The 17,938-nt window shown below is 46.2% G+C and overlaps 1 protein-coding gene across 3 annotated transcripts in view; it reads left to right on the top strand.

The window, feature by feature from the left end:
* The window catches only part of LOC147882893 (putative 4-hydroxy-tetrahydrodipicolinate reductase 1, chloroplastic), a 78,678-nt gene that overhangs the window by 4,006 nt on the left and 56,734 nt on the right, over window positions 1–17,938 (top strand). For 2 of the 3 annotated variants that reach the window (XM_087400933.1, XM_087400932.1), the window contains exon 2: window positions 4,849–5,086. In XM_087400933.1, the coding sequence (XP_087257059.1) occupies window positions 4,849–5,086 (238 nt within the window). The remainder of the gene's footprint in view (window positions 1–4,848; window positions 5,087–17,938) is intronic. The other variant, XM_087400934.1, reaches the window with a different exon arrangement.

The following is a 17,938-nucleotide window of genomic DNA, read 5'->3' as shown; positions in this document are numbered from 1 at the left end:
CAATCACAAACTCATATTCTGTACCACAACCACACCTTACTTGTGCACTCTCGTCACCATCATCGTATCTTCCATGTTTGGATATAGACTCGGCCTTAGTGTAATTTGGTCAACATGTGCTGTCCTCTTCACCTACCAAGGAACCTAGATTTTCTGACCATTGCTCACTATTGGACATGAGCATTGTCACACCTAGATCTATGCTACCAATCAAGGCACTACCGGATGTAGTCACTAAGAATGACTTCCTTTGTACAATATTAGCTGATTCCTTGGTAGAACCAGCTGCCTTGGACTGGTCTATGTTGGGATAAGTATGATCAAGGGCTTGCTCTATGGTGCATGTGTGCATCTAGGGGAGTCACATGTGTGTTTGTGTGTGTTGTAAAGGCACATCAAGTGCTATGATGTGTCTAGTGTGTGACCTAAGTGATGTTGTAAGCCAAAGGCCCCCACATGAGAGGTTCCTTTGATTTAGGCCAGTCCCACTGATGTAGGGACTGATTCCCACTGATGTAGGGGTTGATTGCCACTTATGTAGGGAAGGTATTACCTTCTCCCCCTTTCTATAAGAGAGAGTCCTCTCTCTCACAATCCATAATAGAGAACTACATTTTGGTTTCATTGTGCTCTCACTCCTCTTCCAAGATGCATCTATTCTATCCTACGGGATTCTACACTTGGTATCAGAGCTTTAGGTTCTAGATCTAGCCTAGCCTAGCATTAGATGCTCTCTCTAGCATAAACTACTAGTTTTCTCAAAGCTTCATCATCATCTCCATTTTCCTCTTTCTTCCCCAAATTTTGTGAGAGCCTGTTCTCTACCTACAAGCGACTGTTGTTCAAACCCTTTGAGCTGTAGACTCCTCGTGTACGGGCGACCTTCTAACTACAAGCAATTAGGGAGATTTCTTCTATACGCGCAACGCCAACACGAAGACTGCTCGCCGATCTATCGCGTAATGTCGCCTCTGTGCTTACCCGTTTGCTGATTCCTCTGAGCCCGAGCTGGACGACACTGCAGGCAAGTTGTTGATAAAATCTGAGCCCGTTTGGTCAAGATTTGGAGGAGAAAACACCAAAAAACCAGTCGATTTCCTTAAGGTTGGCTATGGCGACCTGGCGCAACATTGCGCTCTTCCTTGGTGGAGGACCTTCTTTGGTATAAGGCCTCTCTTCCTGCATAAAAATCCCCTTGAATAGAGCTATGAGCTATGAGAATTGCACCCTCCAAGTTCAGGCCTCTGTTTTGGACAGTTTTGACAATATTGTGAGTTTGATGCTACATTAGATGCTACTTTAGCATTTTTGATGTTTTAAAGTGTTGAATAGCATCAGTACAACTGTGGCTACAGCTTTCCTTTAAGTTGCTATACTTGGATTTGCTTGGAATACTTTCATTTAGCCACCTCTATGAAGCATGCAAGTTGAAGCATCATTTCCATTATGATTTGTAGTATGGAATTTGGTTACAAGTCTTTGCTATACTAAATGCTTGTACTTTGAAGTTTTTCAACTCTTTCTAGCCTTGTAAGAGAGTAGACACTGCCCATTTTGGGTTAGGCCCTCTCATGGCTACCTTCTTGAATATGGATAAGTTCAATGGTAAAGGCTTTCACACATGGCAGATGAAAGTTAAGTTTGCATTGATGAGGGAAAACCTCTGGGGGCTTGTCAAACCTGCTTCAACTTCTTCTTTAACAGCCTCTAATGCTGGAGAATCCTCAGCTCCGACACGCCCGGCACGAGATCCTGCTAGAGAGGAGAAAGCCTATGGCATTATTGCTCTTGGCTTAGGAGATGACTATATTCATCACATTTTTGATTTGGAGTCTCCTTCTGAAGCTTGGCAGAAGCTTGATATTATTTTTGGTGCTAGCTCTCACATCTCAAAATTGTCACTTAAGGTTGCTTTCTTTGAATTGAAGATGGCTAGTGGCACCCCCTTGGCTGCCCATGTCAATCACATGCGGAGTCTCATGACTCAACTTGCTTCTATCAACTCTCCAATCACTACAGATGATGCAATGGCAGTATTGCTTTGTAAATCACCTCTGGTCACCATATGATGTAGACCATGTGATATGTTCCATTTTTGTGAACCTCACACCCTTGGGAACCCTTGCTAGCATGAGATCCTAGCCATAGATTTATCCTTGACCATCGTGAGATGGCATGAGAAACTATGAGACTAGATGTATCCTTGACACTGCAAGAGGCAACCCCTTGAGGGGGGGTATGTTGGGATAAGTATGATCAAGGGCTTGCTCTATGGTGCATGTGTGCATCTAGGGGAGTCACATGTGTGTTTGTGTGTGTTGTGAAGGCACACATCAAGTGCTATGATGTGTCTAGTGTGTGACCTAAGTGATGATGTAAGCCAAAGGCCCCCACATGAGAGATTCCTTTGATTTAGGCTAGTCCCACTGATGTTTTTAGAGGATGAGTTTGGGAATGTTCCTGGATTCATCTAGGTATATAGTCCCACTGATGTAGGGACTGATTCCCACTGATGTAGGGGCTGATTGCTACTTATGTAGGGAAGGTATTACTTTCTTCCCCTTTCTAAAAGAGAGAGTCCTCTCTCTCACAATCCATAATAGAGAACTACATTTTGGTTTCATTGTGCTCTCACTCCTCTTCCAAGATGCATCTATTCTATCCTGCGGGATTCTACAGTCTAGGCATAGTAGCATTCCTTCTTCTTTTTCTTGCTCTCCTTGTTAGAAGAGTCTCCATTCTTTGAAGTATGCTTGCCTTTCTCTTGCTTGCCCTTACTTTTATCTTCCGTAGTGACATTTAATGCCTTCTTGTTTTTGTCTTGCTTCCTTGTGGAGCAACAAGGGACCTGCTTTTCAAAGGTAAATGGCTTCAATTGCTCTCTAGCTTTTAGGGTTGTCACTAAAGCATTTGAAGCTCTTAGGCAATTTACTGAGCATGAGAGTGGCCAACTGGTTGCTGGCCGCCTTTTGACCTATGATGGCTAGTGGATCTTTCAAAACTCTACCTTTGACCAGACGCTTACTTACCAAGTCACCTTCCTACATCTCTATGACAATGTTACCCGTATTCGTGGTCTTGACAAGTAGAATTGTCCAGGCCTCAGACGCAATCCAAATGTGGCTCCAATGGTAGGGAGAAGTGGATGGTACACCTAAGGGAGGCTAGGAAATCTAGTGAAGAGAGAAGTAATCTGATTGTCCTCCACAACAGTGTCGAAACCCAAGGTGGAAGGTGAGAGAAAGATCCTCCTAGAGCCCGAGCGCCAAGGGGTTACTTTGAAGCACTGTGGCCGCAAACTCTAGAGTATCAAAAACTACCTAAAAAAAGCCTCATCCTAGTAGGTGAGTGCCTGTAAGTTGTGGTGCAAGGTCTTTCGGTAAAGCTGCGAGCATCCAGTCCGTGGCTTGTAACCTGGAAGGGTGGGACCCAAGGGGCAGGTATAGGAGGAGAGAGCGAGAGAGCCTGAGGGGAGGCGGGGAGGGGCAGAGGAGTCAGAGGGGAAAGGAGTAGAGGGGAGAGGAGGCAAGGAGGCGGAGAGGAGGCGAGGAGGGACGGGGTAGAAGAGGCGGGATGGGGGAGAGGAGGTGAGGAGGGGGAGGGGAGAGGAGGGGAAGAGGAGGTGGGATGGGGTAGAGGAGGTGGAGGAGGTGGCGAGGGAGAGGAGATGGGATGGGAGAGAGGAGGCGGAGGACGTGGGGGGTAGAGGAGGGAGGGAGAGCGAGAGGGGGTGGGGTAGAGAAGGCCGGGAGAGGGGGCTGGGTAGAGGAGGCGGGGAGAGGGAGAGGGGCCGGGGGGCGGTGGAGGGGAGGCAGAGGAGAGGGGGCAGTGGAGGGGGAAGGGAGAGGCGGGGGAAGGGGGTGGGAGAGGCAGGCTGAGAGGGTGAGGGAGGGGGCGGGCTGAGCAGGCGGGAGATGGGGACTGAGGGAGAGGGAGGGGGAGGGGCTGAGGGAGAGGGAAGGGCACAAGGAGGTCGGGGAGGAGCAGCAGATCCTGGAATCTGAATTTCGAGATGATGTTGATTTGAGAGCCTTCATCTTTTTAGTCCAATTTGAGTTAAGGGGCGGTATTAGATTGTTAATCACACTTGTACTAACTAGGGATTACACTAGACTACGTCCTAGGTTAAGTCTAGGTTAGGATTCAATAACGTGATCTTTCAGATCACACCTGTCAGTCAGTTACGTTGTTAGTTTCGACAATCGTCAATTGTGACCTATGGTCTTGTACATACCTTGATGATGCAAGCTTTTTTTCTAGTCTCCACACATGTTTTCTTTTGCATGCACCCTGTTCTATCTCAACATGTATTTATGCATATGTGCACATGTGCGGACGCTTGCACACAACATACATACACACATACACACAGAGGTCTTGCTCCATGCGTGTGTGCACCAGATTTGGGTGGCCTTGCAGGCTTGCTGTTCATTGTGGTTGGCTCAGAATGACCTAGCTAAAATGGGCTTGCTGGCTTATTTGTCACCCTCCTTACATGGCAGTTTACTTTTTAAGTGGCTCATGTTAACGTTTGTCCCTTTGGTTACAATAGATGACAGGTTTGTGACTTCCTTTTGCTACTTTTGGGGGCTCTTTCTCTAATTGTTGGTCCATTCTGGTCTTTTGAATAAAGAGTCTTATCATTTCGAGCTTTGTTGAAGATGGTACCTTCTTGCATACTGGCATGGCTCTTACAGTGTCTTCCTAGATCCTTGTTTTTAAGGGATTTAGTGGTCGGTGCTCGGAAGATGCTCTCCCTTTTTTGAATGGAAAGATGAATGGTTTCTAGATGCTTGCTATGCCACTTGTTTTAAAGTGTGGATGGTGGTCTGTCATAAACCTGGGCAGGTGAATGATTGTACAGGAAAGATGGGGTCTGCAGTGGCAGAAGCAGCAATTGATGCAGGTTTGCAGTTGGTGCCTTTCTCCCTCACGGCTCCTGGCACTCAAGGACGCGTTATAAATATCAGGAATGTTGAGGTGGATGTACGCGATGCATTGGAAAAAGATACTGTTCTTGATAAAGTTTTAGAGAGGTATCCCAGTGTGATAATTGCGGATTATACCCTCCCCTCTGCTGTAAATGGTAAGCAGGAGATTGACTGTGTCTTGAAAACTTGGCTTGCAATCTATACTTCACCTTTGTATGAAGTAATTTATGTGGTTAAGTTTGCTTGTTTCCAGATGTGTGCACATGTGTCTGTGCATGCGTGTGGGGGCACACACAACACATGTCCACACCTGCACAATGCACATGTATGACTGCACATGTACATACACATATATCCATGTATATGCATCATCTCGCACATGTACACACATGATTTTTTTGGGGGGGGGGTCACGTACATGCACATGCATGCATACACACTTACATACACACGTGCGCTTGCGCACGCGCGCACACACATGTTGGGATATCTCAAGGTGTATGCCTTAGGCACACCTTGGTTTCTATGTGTGTGTGCTAGAGGCACAGTTAGGTGCCCATAAGCACAGTTAGGTGGTGGTAGAAGCCACATAGGATGATTGAGAGAATCTAGGAGCAGATTGAGGAGATGATTGTGGAGCTCAGAGGTCATCAGTGATGTTAGTGATCATGTAAGAGGTGCCTACTTAAGGACCTCATCTTTCTTCATTCCATAAGCAAGATTTCTGAGTTTGTGTTCACTCCTTGCTTTCTTTTCAGTTTACCAACATGGTATCAAAGCCCTTTGATCCCCCTTGAGCCCATTTCTGCCACATCATCTTCTTCTTCTTCTTCATCATCTTCACCATTTCTCCTCTTTCTTCCCAAATCTTGCTAAAGCCTGTTCTTCCTCAGTTCTCCGCCTTTCTCCAAGCCCTTCCTGCTGGAGATACCTCTCAAAGGGGCGAACCTTTGGCTGCAAGGAATTGAAGCATCTCCATCTTTGCTGGTTGCCATTTCACGCAGATCGTGGAATCTTTGTTCTACGTTTTCTCTGTGCCTGCTCCTTCTTTCTCTAATTCCTTCCAGGGGAAGCTTCTCCATACCTTGGGCTATCTTGTGCTGAAATCTGAGCAGCAATGGCTGCATATTCAAGGAGAAAACAGAGAAAAACCAGTCGACTTTGAAGAAGCGAGCTATGGCGACTTGACGGGGAATTGCGCCTCTCCTCCTCAGTGGATCTTCTCTGGTATAAGAGCTTTCTTTTGCTTTAGAAAGCCTCTTTTTCTTTGCTTTGGAGAGTAAGATACAAGCCCTCCAAGTTCAGGCCTCTGTTTTTGACAGTTTTGACAAGGTTGTGAAAGTGATGCTACATTAGATGCTACTTTAGCATTTCTGAGTTTTTGAAGTTTTGAAAAGCATCAGTACAACTGTGGCTACAGCTTTGCTTTGAGTTGCTACACCTGGATTTGCTTGGAAAGCTTTCATTTAGCCACCTCTGTGAAGCATATAAGTGAAGGCATCATTGATTGAAATTTGGTCACAAGACTTTGCTGCATTAATTGCTTATATTTTGAAGCTTTTCAGTTGTTATTCTAGCCTTGTAAGAGAGAAGACACTGCCCAATACCTGGGTTAGACCCTCTCATGGCTACCATATTGAATATAGAAACCTTAGTTCTTTGAAGGAGATGCATAAAAGTGGAATGATTGCAAACCTACCAGAAATTTATGATCTGCCCGATGTATGTGAAGCTTGCATGATGGGCAAGCAGCATCGGCATCCTTTTCCCAAAGAGGCCAGCAAGGCAAAGGCTCCTCTAGAGCTCGTTCACACGGACCTCTGCGGAAAGATGGAGACGGAAGCTTTGGGTGGTTCCTACTACTTCATGACGCTGATCGATGACTACAGTAGAAGGATATGGATATACTTCCTGAAGACAAAAGACGAGGCTTTCAGTAGGTTCAAGGAATGGCATGTAATGGTCGAGAAACAAACGGCGAGGAAGGTGAAGAAGTTGAGATTAGACAGAGGTGGAGAGTTCACATTGACTGAATTCAAGAGTTACTGCAAAAGTCACAGGATCAAGAGGCAGAAGCCCCCACCACATACATCACAGCAAAATGGAGTAGCAGAATGCAAGATGCATGTCATCTGTGAAATGGGCCGGAGTAAGATGAAAGGGAAAGATTTGCCAAAGACTTTCTGGGCTAAAGCATGTAACACTGCAGTTTACATCTTCAATCGTAGCTACACGAAGGCTGTGAATGGGATGACTCCACTATAGGCCTTTTCTGGTAAGAAACCTTCAGTTGCACATTTTAGAGTTTTTGGATGTGACTGTTTTGTGCATGTCCCTGATGCTACCAGGAACGAGCGGAAAATGTATTTTCTTGGGTTACAGTGAAGAGGCAATGGGTTACCATCTCTATAACCCTATTACCAAGAAAGTAATTGTAAGTCACAATGTGGTCTTCTCAGAACAACCGCATCAATTGGAGGATGCTTCCTTCCCAGACAACCAGGACCAGGATATCCATCCAGTACCACCACCAACAGCAAACCGAACTCCCCCAACGGTGCTTGGGAGGATTCAAGACAAAGAAGGTGAAGAACAGCCTGCAAAACCCTGCAAAACCACAACGGCAATGGCCATTTCCGAAGTGGGTAAAGCAACTTTTAGATGGTAGAGAACCTCCAACCATTGAGGAGGAACCATCCGAACACGTCGGTCCAAGAGATTAGAGGAGCAAAGAAGGGCGCATGAACACTTGGTCAATTACACTTTGATGACAGAGGTGATCCGTGCAGATGAACCCAAGTGTCTTGAAGAGGCATCAGGTGATGATAGGTAGATGGAGGCTATGCAGTCGGAGTATGGCTCCATAATGAAGAACAACACTTGGGACCTTGTGGATCGACCACCAAAACGCAAGGTAATCGAAACCAAGTGGGTGTATAAGACCAAGTACAAGTTCGATGGCACGTTGGATAAGTACAAGGCTCGGCTCGTGGCAAAAGGATTTGCACAGGTACATGGTTTTGATTATCAAGATACTTTTGCTCCCACAGCTCGACTAACCACAATTCGCAGTGTTTTGGCTTTAGCTGCCTAGGGAATTTGGCTTGTGTTTCAGATGGACGTGAAATCCACCTTTCTGAATGGAGATCTCAAGGAGGAGGTATACGTAGAACAACCACCGGGTTTTAAGATCCCCAGTTCAGAAAGTAAAGTCTGCAAACTGAAGAAGGCACTTTATGGGTTGAAACAGGCCCCACGAGCGTGGTACCAGCGAATTGATGCCTACTTTCTACAAAACGGGTTCAGGAGGAGCCCATCTGATGCAAATTTGTATATCTTCAGAGAAGGAGGCAGGTGTATGATCGTGGTCCTTTATGTGGACGAACTTGTCATAATAGGGAACCATGAAGAGAAGATCGCGCGGACGAAGCATTTGCTAGGAAGAGAGTTTGAAATGACAGACCTCAGACTGATGCATTTCTGTTTGGGGATTGAAGTTTGGCAGGAGCCGCGAAATAGATCTTCATTTCACAGCTGAAGTATGCTGGAGAGATACTGAAGGCATTTGGCATGGCTTAGTGCAAGATAGTTGGTACCCCTATGGAGGTTGACGTGAAGTTGTCAAACGAGGATTCATCACCACCGGTGGACGAAGCGAAGTACATAAGACTTGTGGGCAGCTTGATTTACCTATGCAACACACAGCCGAACATCAGTTTTGCGATTGGTGTACTAAGCAGGTTTTCCAATAAGCCCCAGGAGAACCATTGGAGGGCAGGCATGCAGGTGCCGAAATACATCAAAGGCACACTTGATTATGGCATCACCTATACCAAGGGCAACATCTTGATCGGATTCTATGACTCGGATTGGGCAGGAGACATGGAGAGCAGGAGATCAATGACAGGTTATTGTTTCTCACTTGGATCTGGAGTTGTGTCATGGGTCAGCAAGAAGCAACCCACAGTTGCTCTTTCTTCTACCGAGGTCAAGTACAAATCTTCATGCTTTGCTTCTTGCGAGGCAGTGTGGTTGAGGAGGATTTTGGGGAAACCGGCTTCAACTTCTTCAACAGCCTCCAATGTTGGAGAATCCTCAGCTCCGACACGCTCGGCAAGGGATCCCGCTAGAGAGGAGAAAGCATATGGCATCATTGCTCTTGCTTTAGGAGATGATTATATTCATCACATCTCTGACTTAGAGTCTCCTTCAAAAGCTTGGCAGAAGCTTGACATTATTTTTGGTGCTAGCTCTCACATCTCAAAATTATCACTCAAAATTTCTTTCTTTGAATTGAAGATGGTTAGTGGCACTCCTTTGGCTGCCCATGTCAATTACATGCGGAGTCTTATGACTCAACTTGCTTCTATCAACTCTCCTATCATTACAGATGATGCAATGGCAGTGTTGCTCAAGAGTATGCCTGAAGATTATGATCATATTGTTACCACTTTGAAAAATCTTCCTAATCCTAATCTTGAAGGTCTTATCTCTGCTCTCCAAGAAGAAGAAAGGCACATGGAGCTCCGGAAAGGCAATGACACAGCGTATGCCATAAAAATCCAGAAGGGCAAGTTTTCATCTTGCAATCATTGTGGGAAGACAAATCACCTCTCAAAGGATTGCTTCAAAATCAATCCATGCAAACACTGTGGCAAAAACAATCATCATGAAAGGTTTTGTAGAGCCAAAAAGGAAGCAACTTCAAAGACAGAAAATGCCAATCTACTTTCAGTTGATGTGCCTCCACAAGATGAGGCATCCTTTGAAGATTATGCTTTTTGAAATCCTCTTTATGTATGCTCCAGATCTCTCTTTTGTTGAGTCAAGGTACTCAGCCTGGATAGTCCTCCAAAATGAATGAAATAAACTATTGTGTTTTGTGTGTTTTGTAAACACCTCTGGTCACCATATGATGTAGGCCATGTGTATGTGTTTTCTCCATGGTACCTCCTGCAGACATTGTGTGCATGTACATGCAGGGGAGATAACCATTGGAAGATCTTTTGTATCCCTTTTGTTTACCTTACACCCATGGGAACCCTTGCTAGCTTGAGATCCTAGCCATTGATAGATCCATGACCACCATGAGATGGCATGTGACACCTTGTGCTAGATGTATCCTTGACATAGCCTGAGGCATTCCCTTGAGGGGGGGTTTGTTAGGATATCTCAAGGTGTATGCCTCAGGCACACCTTGGTTTCTATGTGTGTGTGCTAGAGGCACAGTTAGGTGCCCATAAGCACAGTTAGGTGGTGGTAGAAGCCACATAGGATGATTGAGAGAATTTAGGACCAGATTGAGGAGATGATTGTGGAGCTCAGAGGTCATCAGTGATGTCAGTGATCATGTAAGAGGTGCCTACTTAAGGACCTCATCTTTCTTCATTCCATAAGCAAGATTTCTGAGTTTGTGTTCACTCCTTGCTTTCTTTTCAGTTTACCAACAACACACACGTATAAAATTGATAGATAGATAGGTAAATTAATAAAGATACACATACACATTTGTACATATGTGAGAGTGAGAGAGAGAGAGAGAGAGAGAGAGAGAGAGAGAGATGCATTACCGTCTTCGGGAGGCCTTGTGGGCCTATGAGACAAAGTAAAATAAAAAAAGGGGAACCCATACAAGCCACTGTGGGCTGAGGCAAAGGGCTTGCTAAGGCCCTTCCTGAGTGCTATGCTAGTAATCTCAAAACAGAACTCAAAACTAGTCACAAAGAGAGCCAATCTCCTTTGGTCGAAGATCCAACTGAGCTGCAAGTTCAGGAGTTATAAAATTTGCTTTGGCCCCCGAGTCAAAGACGTACAAACAATGCTGATCCCGTAGCTTTCCCCATGCTGTGCACATCTCGGTCTTCTTCTCATCATGTTTACCCCCAATGATATCAGGAATGTGGCCAGCACTTGGCTTGGGTTTCTTGCCTCTGGGGCCCTCTTTTGTGCCCTGATTAGACTCAGCCTGAGTTGTTGCAGGTTCTTTTCTCTTCTTGTTAGGACAATCTGTTGCCCTATGACCAGTCTCTTTGCAGAGGAAACACTTCCCTTCAGCAAACAATTTATTCCTCTCTTTAGAGGTGAGGGAAGAGGGCTGCTGTTATCTTTTTGACCTGCCACAAACTTAGGTACTTTTCCAGCTTGCTGTGGTTTCTTGTGCTCCTCTTTAAAGTTCCTTTTAAAGCTTGAGACTCTGCCCTCTGTATGAGTGAGTAAGCTGTGTTTGCATTCTCTATCAATTGTGACATGCTGGAAATGTGACATGCTGGAAATGTGTGTCTTTGTGCAATAGTCCCTCAACTCTTTAGGAAGACCATAACAATACTTTTCAACCTGCTCTGAAAAGGGGATTGTTCTGTAGGAGCTCAATGCATCCCAAAACTTCTTATTGTAGTCTTCTATATTCTTGCATTCCCTAGCATTCAGGTTATGCCACTGAGTCATGACATCCACTTCAAATGTAGTGGTGAGCCATGTGGCTGAGAATACCTGCTTGAAATCAACCCATGTAGCAGGTGTCTGCCCCTGAAGAAGAAGGTTAGACCACCACTGCATCGCATTACCTTTGGATGCCTTCCTGATTTTCGAGACTTTGTGAAATAACCTCCAGCATAAGCCAAGTCAAATTGCTGCAAAAAGGTAAAGAGCCTTCATCCTATCTGCATGTCCATTGAAGGTCTCAAATTTCAGTGCTGCCCCTCCCTCCTTGTAATCCTTCATCTTAAGCCTAGGTTCCAGATGATCATAGCCAGGGGGCTGCAAATGAGGAGGCTGCTGTCCTTGGGGTCCTTCTGGAGCTTGTATAGCACTCCCCACGGCTAGATTTGGTGGCACAGGTGATACTGCTTGATTGTGAGACACCATGGGACTGCCTCCTTGCATTCCAGGCTGTATCCCCACATTAGCATACAAAGGATTTAGGGCTGGCTGTGTGGTCATGGCCTGAAATATAGATCCTCCTCCAAAGTGAGTTGGCTGAACCACATGCTGTGGTTGGGCTTGCTGCCCTTGCTGCAAGTTTTGAGCATTGCTACCATGCTCATTCCCATTTGGTCCTTGCCTAGGTGGCACTGCAAGTGGCTGTACCATTGGTGTATGTGGCTCTGGTAGTGGCTGTCCCACATGCATTTGTGGTACTTGTATGGGTTGGGCCTCTACCCTCGGCAATAGAGCTGGATTATGTACAATCTCAGCAAAGCTCTGATTGAGCTCAGTTAAAACTTGCAACACATAAGCCATTTGAGTTTGCATCCCGGCCATAGCATTTGGCTGTACACTTGGGTCTGCACCCAATGCAACTGTACTAGCAGGGTTATGTACTTGTGGAGCTGGCTGCCCCAACGCATGAACCTGAGTATTCTGCCCTTCATGGGCTGCATCTTGCACTCTTATTCCAGGGTGTGCTCCCCTTATCTGCTGCTTTGGCTCAGACTCTGAGTCTACATCATAACCAAGCCTTATATGCTCCATATTAAAGAGCCAGGAGAGAGGTGTCCAAGAATATGGCTTCAGACGAAGAAAAGGAGGACTTTTGTTGCGAAGAAAGTCTAGAAGAGGCCCAAAATGAGGACGCCTAGGTCCAGGGAGCATGTTCGCAGCGGGAAACACCTAGGGGAGAAGATCTGTTGCGGAGAAAGCTTCAAAAACGACTTCAGCCAGCCAAGAGAGAGCTGCAAAAATCTGCCATCTTCTTCAGAAGACTCCTTTGGTAGGGGAGAAGACTCAGAACAGCAGGGTAGACTAGGGAAGGGCGCCAAGGCCTTCCGAGTGCTTCCAGATGTGACACACAGGTGCCACAAGTTAAGCAGAGAGGCCACACATGCTCACACTTAGACACATGGCAAATAGGGCGTGAGATTTTAATGCCCCTAGGGGGTCACTTTGTAAATCATGACCCTAGTGCTTGGAACCAGTGACTCTAGTATATAGGACCTCTAGTGGGTCAATTTTTAAAGCATGACCCTAGTGCCCTAGCCTGGCACCCCTAGGCCAAATTCAGTGACAGTTAGTTTAATCACTTTGCCATCACGTCCCCCCGTGACAGGTGTCATAGCGAACTCTGCCTGTACAATCTAGTGAGGGACCCAGGGTTTCCTCTGAAGCATCGTGATCCCATAATCACTTGTTGCCTCTTGAATCGCCACCAATTAGTTGCCGATAGGTCACTCTCCTAGAGGGGTGCTGCATACATGGCTATCAACCTCACAAGTGTATGAAATAGCCATCCCTTTGTTGGAGGGTTTTGGAAGTGTGCCTGAAAGCACTGTCACTCTAGTTGATCGGTATCTCCTTGCCCTCATGTGAGTGTGTGCCCTGGCTGCATGAATCATCGTGAAAACTAGCCCCGTGAAGACTGCCCCTAGATAGGTGTATGACTACACGATCTCAAACTAGCTCTCCTTGGTAATCGAAGCTGTGTGGATGAAGTACTCCTCGTGAGGTGTTAAAGATCATAACCTTGGTCTTGCCAAGGTTGATTGTTAGATCTCTCTCCCTGCAAAACATGTCTAGGGCCTCTGCAGGCCTGCTGCCGAAGAGGAAATGAGGATTATGTGATTTGCGTATAACAATATATGTATCCTTAGATCAGCAAGCAAGGATACCTCCCCTCCTAGGCAATCAATGAAAGTTGTGATCTCATCAAGGTAGAGCCCGAAGAGTATCAATGATATATATATATATATATATATAGAGAGAGAGAGAGAGAGAGAGTTGGGCCTATGAGATGAAGTACAATCAGAGAGTAACTCAGACAAGCCACTATGAGAGAGAGAAAGTTGTATTAACGTCTTTGGGAGGCCTCCTGGGCCTATGAGAAAGAAAGAAAGAAAGAAAGTTTATTAAAGTCTTCGAAAGACTGATGGGTCTATGAGATTGTGAAAATTTTGATACAAACGAACTATGAGGGTGGAGCTACTAAAACGAGCATCCACACCAATGCAGAATGCAAAAATTGCAAAATGGTAGTACTAAGTACTAGTACAACATAGTCATGTCAATGGTTGACTACATATCAATCTCATCATCATCGTCATCACCAACATCGTCAACATCATTAGGGCATCAGGATAGATGAGACAAAGGAGGCATGAATGCGGCAATAGAGTGCTGTCAACTGCTTGCACTGTGACGTCTCCTGGTCATAACTTTGTGCCTAACAAGGGCTACAGTAACCCTTGTCGGCTCTCTGACTCTGAACAGGGAGGGGATATCCCCAAGTGTAATTTGCGCGTCCACCCTCTATCTGAGCTGTGGAGTCGATGGCTCTCGGTCACGATCATGCCGAGGTCTCGTCCCGTGGGGGTCCATGTAATCCATGTGATCTAGCAGGAAGAACTCTGTGATGGAGCTCTGAGAGGTATCTGCCAAGAAAGAAGTCTGCTTTTGTCTCCATGATCGAAGTAGTCTCTCGCGGTGCCTGATTGCCTCATGAATGAAAGCCGCGAAGCATCTCTCATCTGGATAGAGAGGAACCGGGACAAAACCCCATAGCTATCTCTGAAGAGGTAGTGGAAACGCCCTTGGATCTCATAAGTAAACTTGACACCTGAAGATGAAATGCTCCTTCGTCTCAACCTCCTGTACGTCACACAATGTGCATATGCGCCTCTCCCTGGGTAGGCCCTTTGCTCTGCCCCTCTCGATTCGAAGTCTATGTGAAGAGACCCACAACTGCCCAATAGAGATCCTCAATGAGTGGGGTAAGTGGAGTTGTGTGTCTCCTGGTGCGTCAATGAACCCCTTCTTTGTGATATGCAAGCAGTGATCCCTGTAAAAGCTGAGCTTCACTGGAAGCTCGCTCGGTCCTAGTCAGGTCTGGAATGTGTGTAGCTGTAAGAGATCCTCGCGGATGACCTGGTTGACCTCATGTGACAGGAGGGGAGAGAACGCTCCCGTTCATACTCTATTGGAAGGGAGGGAGTCTATCCATGTGGAGCCCTAGTTGCTCAAACCATCTTTGTGCATGCATACCAGCATCTCTGGTCCCCTCTTGCTGAGAGAGCCATAGAGGAGGACAATGCTAACCATGGTAGCCTCTTGTGCCTAGAAGTGCAATCCCCATACTCTGTGACTCTGTACAGATATGTGATGACCTGAAATGCAGCATCTAGCTGTAATGGGGATGACCCGAACTCAGCCTGAATGATCTGGTGAGGGACAGATGGCTTACCTCGGATCATCCGTGATAGCATGATAACCTTAAGCCGCTCTGCACGAGCCCACTCTGTATCCGACAAGTCTGGCCCCCAGCAAGGGCTGCCATACATATCTGCTGGGCAAACCAAGGAGTCAAAAAGAAGCCCCTTAGTCCGCGGATCTTGAAAGTGCGGGTAAAAGCACTGCCTCTCTAGTCAGGCCAATGAAGCGTATCCTCTGCCCAATCAAGCATGCATCACGGGTCTCATAGTGAAGATGGGTCCGAAGAAGACAACCCCAAGATATGTGTATGATGAAACTATCTCAACAGGAGACCCATCAAACATGAACTGCTCCTGGCGCATGATGGCACGAGATTTGTTGAAGATCATAACCTTGGTTTTACCCAGGTTAACCTTCAAATCATGAGACTCACAAAAGGATTGTAATGCATCAAGGTGTCTTTGGAGCCCCTCTGTTGAGGAAGACAAAAGAGCCACATCATCTGCATATAGCAATATTCGGATCAACGTGCCAGCAAGAGAACATCCATCCCCCCTGTGTCTGCCCCACTTTTTTGTGCCCCCCCCTTCTTCTTCTTTGTATCATCTGGGGGTAGACACATATTTTTTTGTATCAGGACTAGACACATAGTCCTTCATAACCTCTTTTTTGTAGAAACGGTTGGTTGGCCCGTTTTGAGACCACCACCGTTATGCTCATTGTATCAGTTATCTTTAGTCTCATAGACCTTCACGGTCTCCCGAAGACTTTAATAAACTTTCTTTCTTTCTTTCTTTCTGCATCAGTGTCTCGAGCTCGTCTATGTAGAGGCCAAACAGGGTAGGTGATAAGGGACACCCTTGTTTGATCCCAATAGTGCTCATGATCTCGTCTTTCCACCCAATCCCTGTCCGTACTCTGCTTGAGACTCTCTCGTAAAGTGCCATGACAGCCCAAATGATATGTTGGTCATAACCCAAATCCTGTAGGCGTCGGATGAGGCGGGCTCTTGGAACCGTATCAAATGCTTTGCAGAAATCCACAAAGCAACAATAAACCCTCTGCTTTCGTGCCCTCACCTCTTCTATGATATATCTGAGCATGAGAATGTGATCCACGGTTCCATGATCACGCCGAAACCTAGCTTGTCCTGTTGCTCTAAGTTCTTGTCACTCCGCAAATCGGTTGACCTCGGAATCAAGCATTGATGCATAAATCTTGGACATGATATGTCCAATCATAATTGTGCTGTAATTCTTCGGGCTCATGGGATCCCCTGCCTTGTGGATGGGTGAAATAGTGTTAACAGTCTAGATGCGTGGAAACCCCAAACAAACGGCTTCATTGAAAAGCTTTGCTAAGATCGGGGCTAGGAGGTTAATCCCATATGCAATGAACTCAGTGTATTGTCCCTCATAATGTGAGGTTAGGGATTAGCTGATTTGGTATGTCATATAGTGTGCGTGCGTACTTATACCAGACTTGAGTGTCAGTGAGTGGTGAGGGAGACTGTCCCTCAAGAAATCTCCGCAAAAAGTCCTTAGAGTTGTTACTCAACAAAATGTTTAGTAGTTCCTCCTCGTTTTGGTGAATGAAATCTAGTTTCTTTCTACGTACCAGTCGACGATACTCGTGCAGCGTCTTTGGTTCGCTCGAAAGACTGTTTTTGGTTTCGAATCTGAGCTGGCGGCGTAAAGCCTTACACTCATCATCATACTAACTATTATAGGGTACAGTCCCAGGTGGTGGTGGGCGGGTGGAGCGATTGGTTTGAGGGAAAGCGTGGAGGGCAGCTTCGTGTAGTGAGCGGTGATCAGGGCAACGCGGTCCTCTAATAGAGGTATGAAGTCAATATAAGTGAGAAGTATGTATAGATGGCCTGAATAAATAGGTGAGTGATCGCGGTTGAAGCTTATATCATGATAGGTGGAGTAAGAAATCATTGGGTTGGAGGGTGCTATGCGATGGGGAGTGGAAATGCTAAAGAATAGGTAGGTATGGTCAGCCCCTGGAGGAAGAGGTGCTACAGTAAAATCAGTGTGTGAGATGTGAAGGCAGGGAATCCCATGATGTAATCAACCACGCTAGAACCTCCTCCATGTGGAAAGCATGTGAGACCACCTGAGGCGGGCCATCTGTCAAGACCAATAAACAGAATGAGATCATGCATCCTACCAAGGTCCAATAGGGCTTGCCCATATGATGCGACTGGACCTCGTCTGTCAGTCGAAACCCGTAGTATACCTGCATCCTCAAGGTCAATGTCTGGCAGTAGAATCCATGAAGTTGAGGAGTGGTACCTGACGGACCCCTGTTCTCGCATTGAAGTCCCCAACTAGGAGGACTTCTCCGCGGCTCGAGAAGTCAACAATTGACTGATATAGGGCTGCAAATGGAGATGTCTCAGCCTCATCTTGAATATCTCTAGCAAAGTGGGATGTCTCGAGAGGGAAGTAGCATATTGCGACAAACAGATCCCGTCTTTTCACGTGTCGGATCTGGATCCAGAGAAACTTGGAATGTGTATCCCTCTGCTCTACTGAAATGGTCCCCAAAAGGGTGGATCTGTAGAGAACTGCTACTCCTCTTGAACCTCGTACTCCCCTTGTGTCTCTGGTCTCATCTCTGTAAGCAGACTCCCATGTGTACCCGCTGAACTGGTAGTGGGCGCTTTGGACTCTGATGTGTCTCTGTGTAAAAAACTATGTCGCGACTTGTGTAGGATTCCGAGAAGTTTCCTGGTTCTGACCTTAAGGTACCATTACAGTCCCAAATGGTGCAGGATAGGGTCTCGGAGATCTGAGTCTCATAGACCTTGCCTCCCTATGTGGAAGGGAAGGTGGATGCCCGACGAAGGCCTGTAAGGA

Source organism: Dipteris shenzhenensis, chromosome 29 (assembly GCF_047967505.1).
Source record: "Dipteris shenzhenensis isolate YYH24624 ecotype China chromosome 29, Dip_SZ_1.0, whole genome shotgun sequence".
Classification (NCBI taxonomy): domain Eukaryota; kingdom Viridiplantae; phylum Streptophyta; class Polypodiopsida; order Gleicheniales; family Dipteridaceae; genus Dipteris; species Dipteris shenzhenensis.
This window is presented reverse-complemented; position numbering and strand designations above follow the sequence as displayed.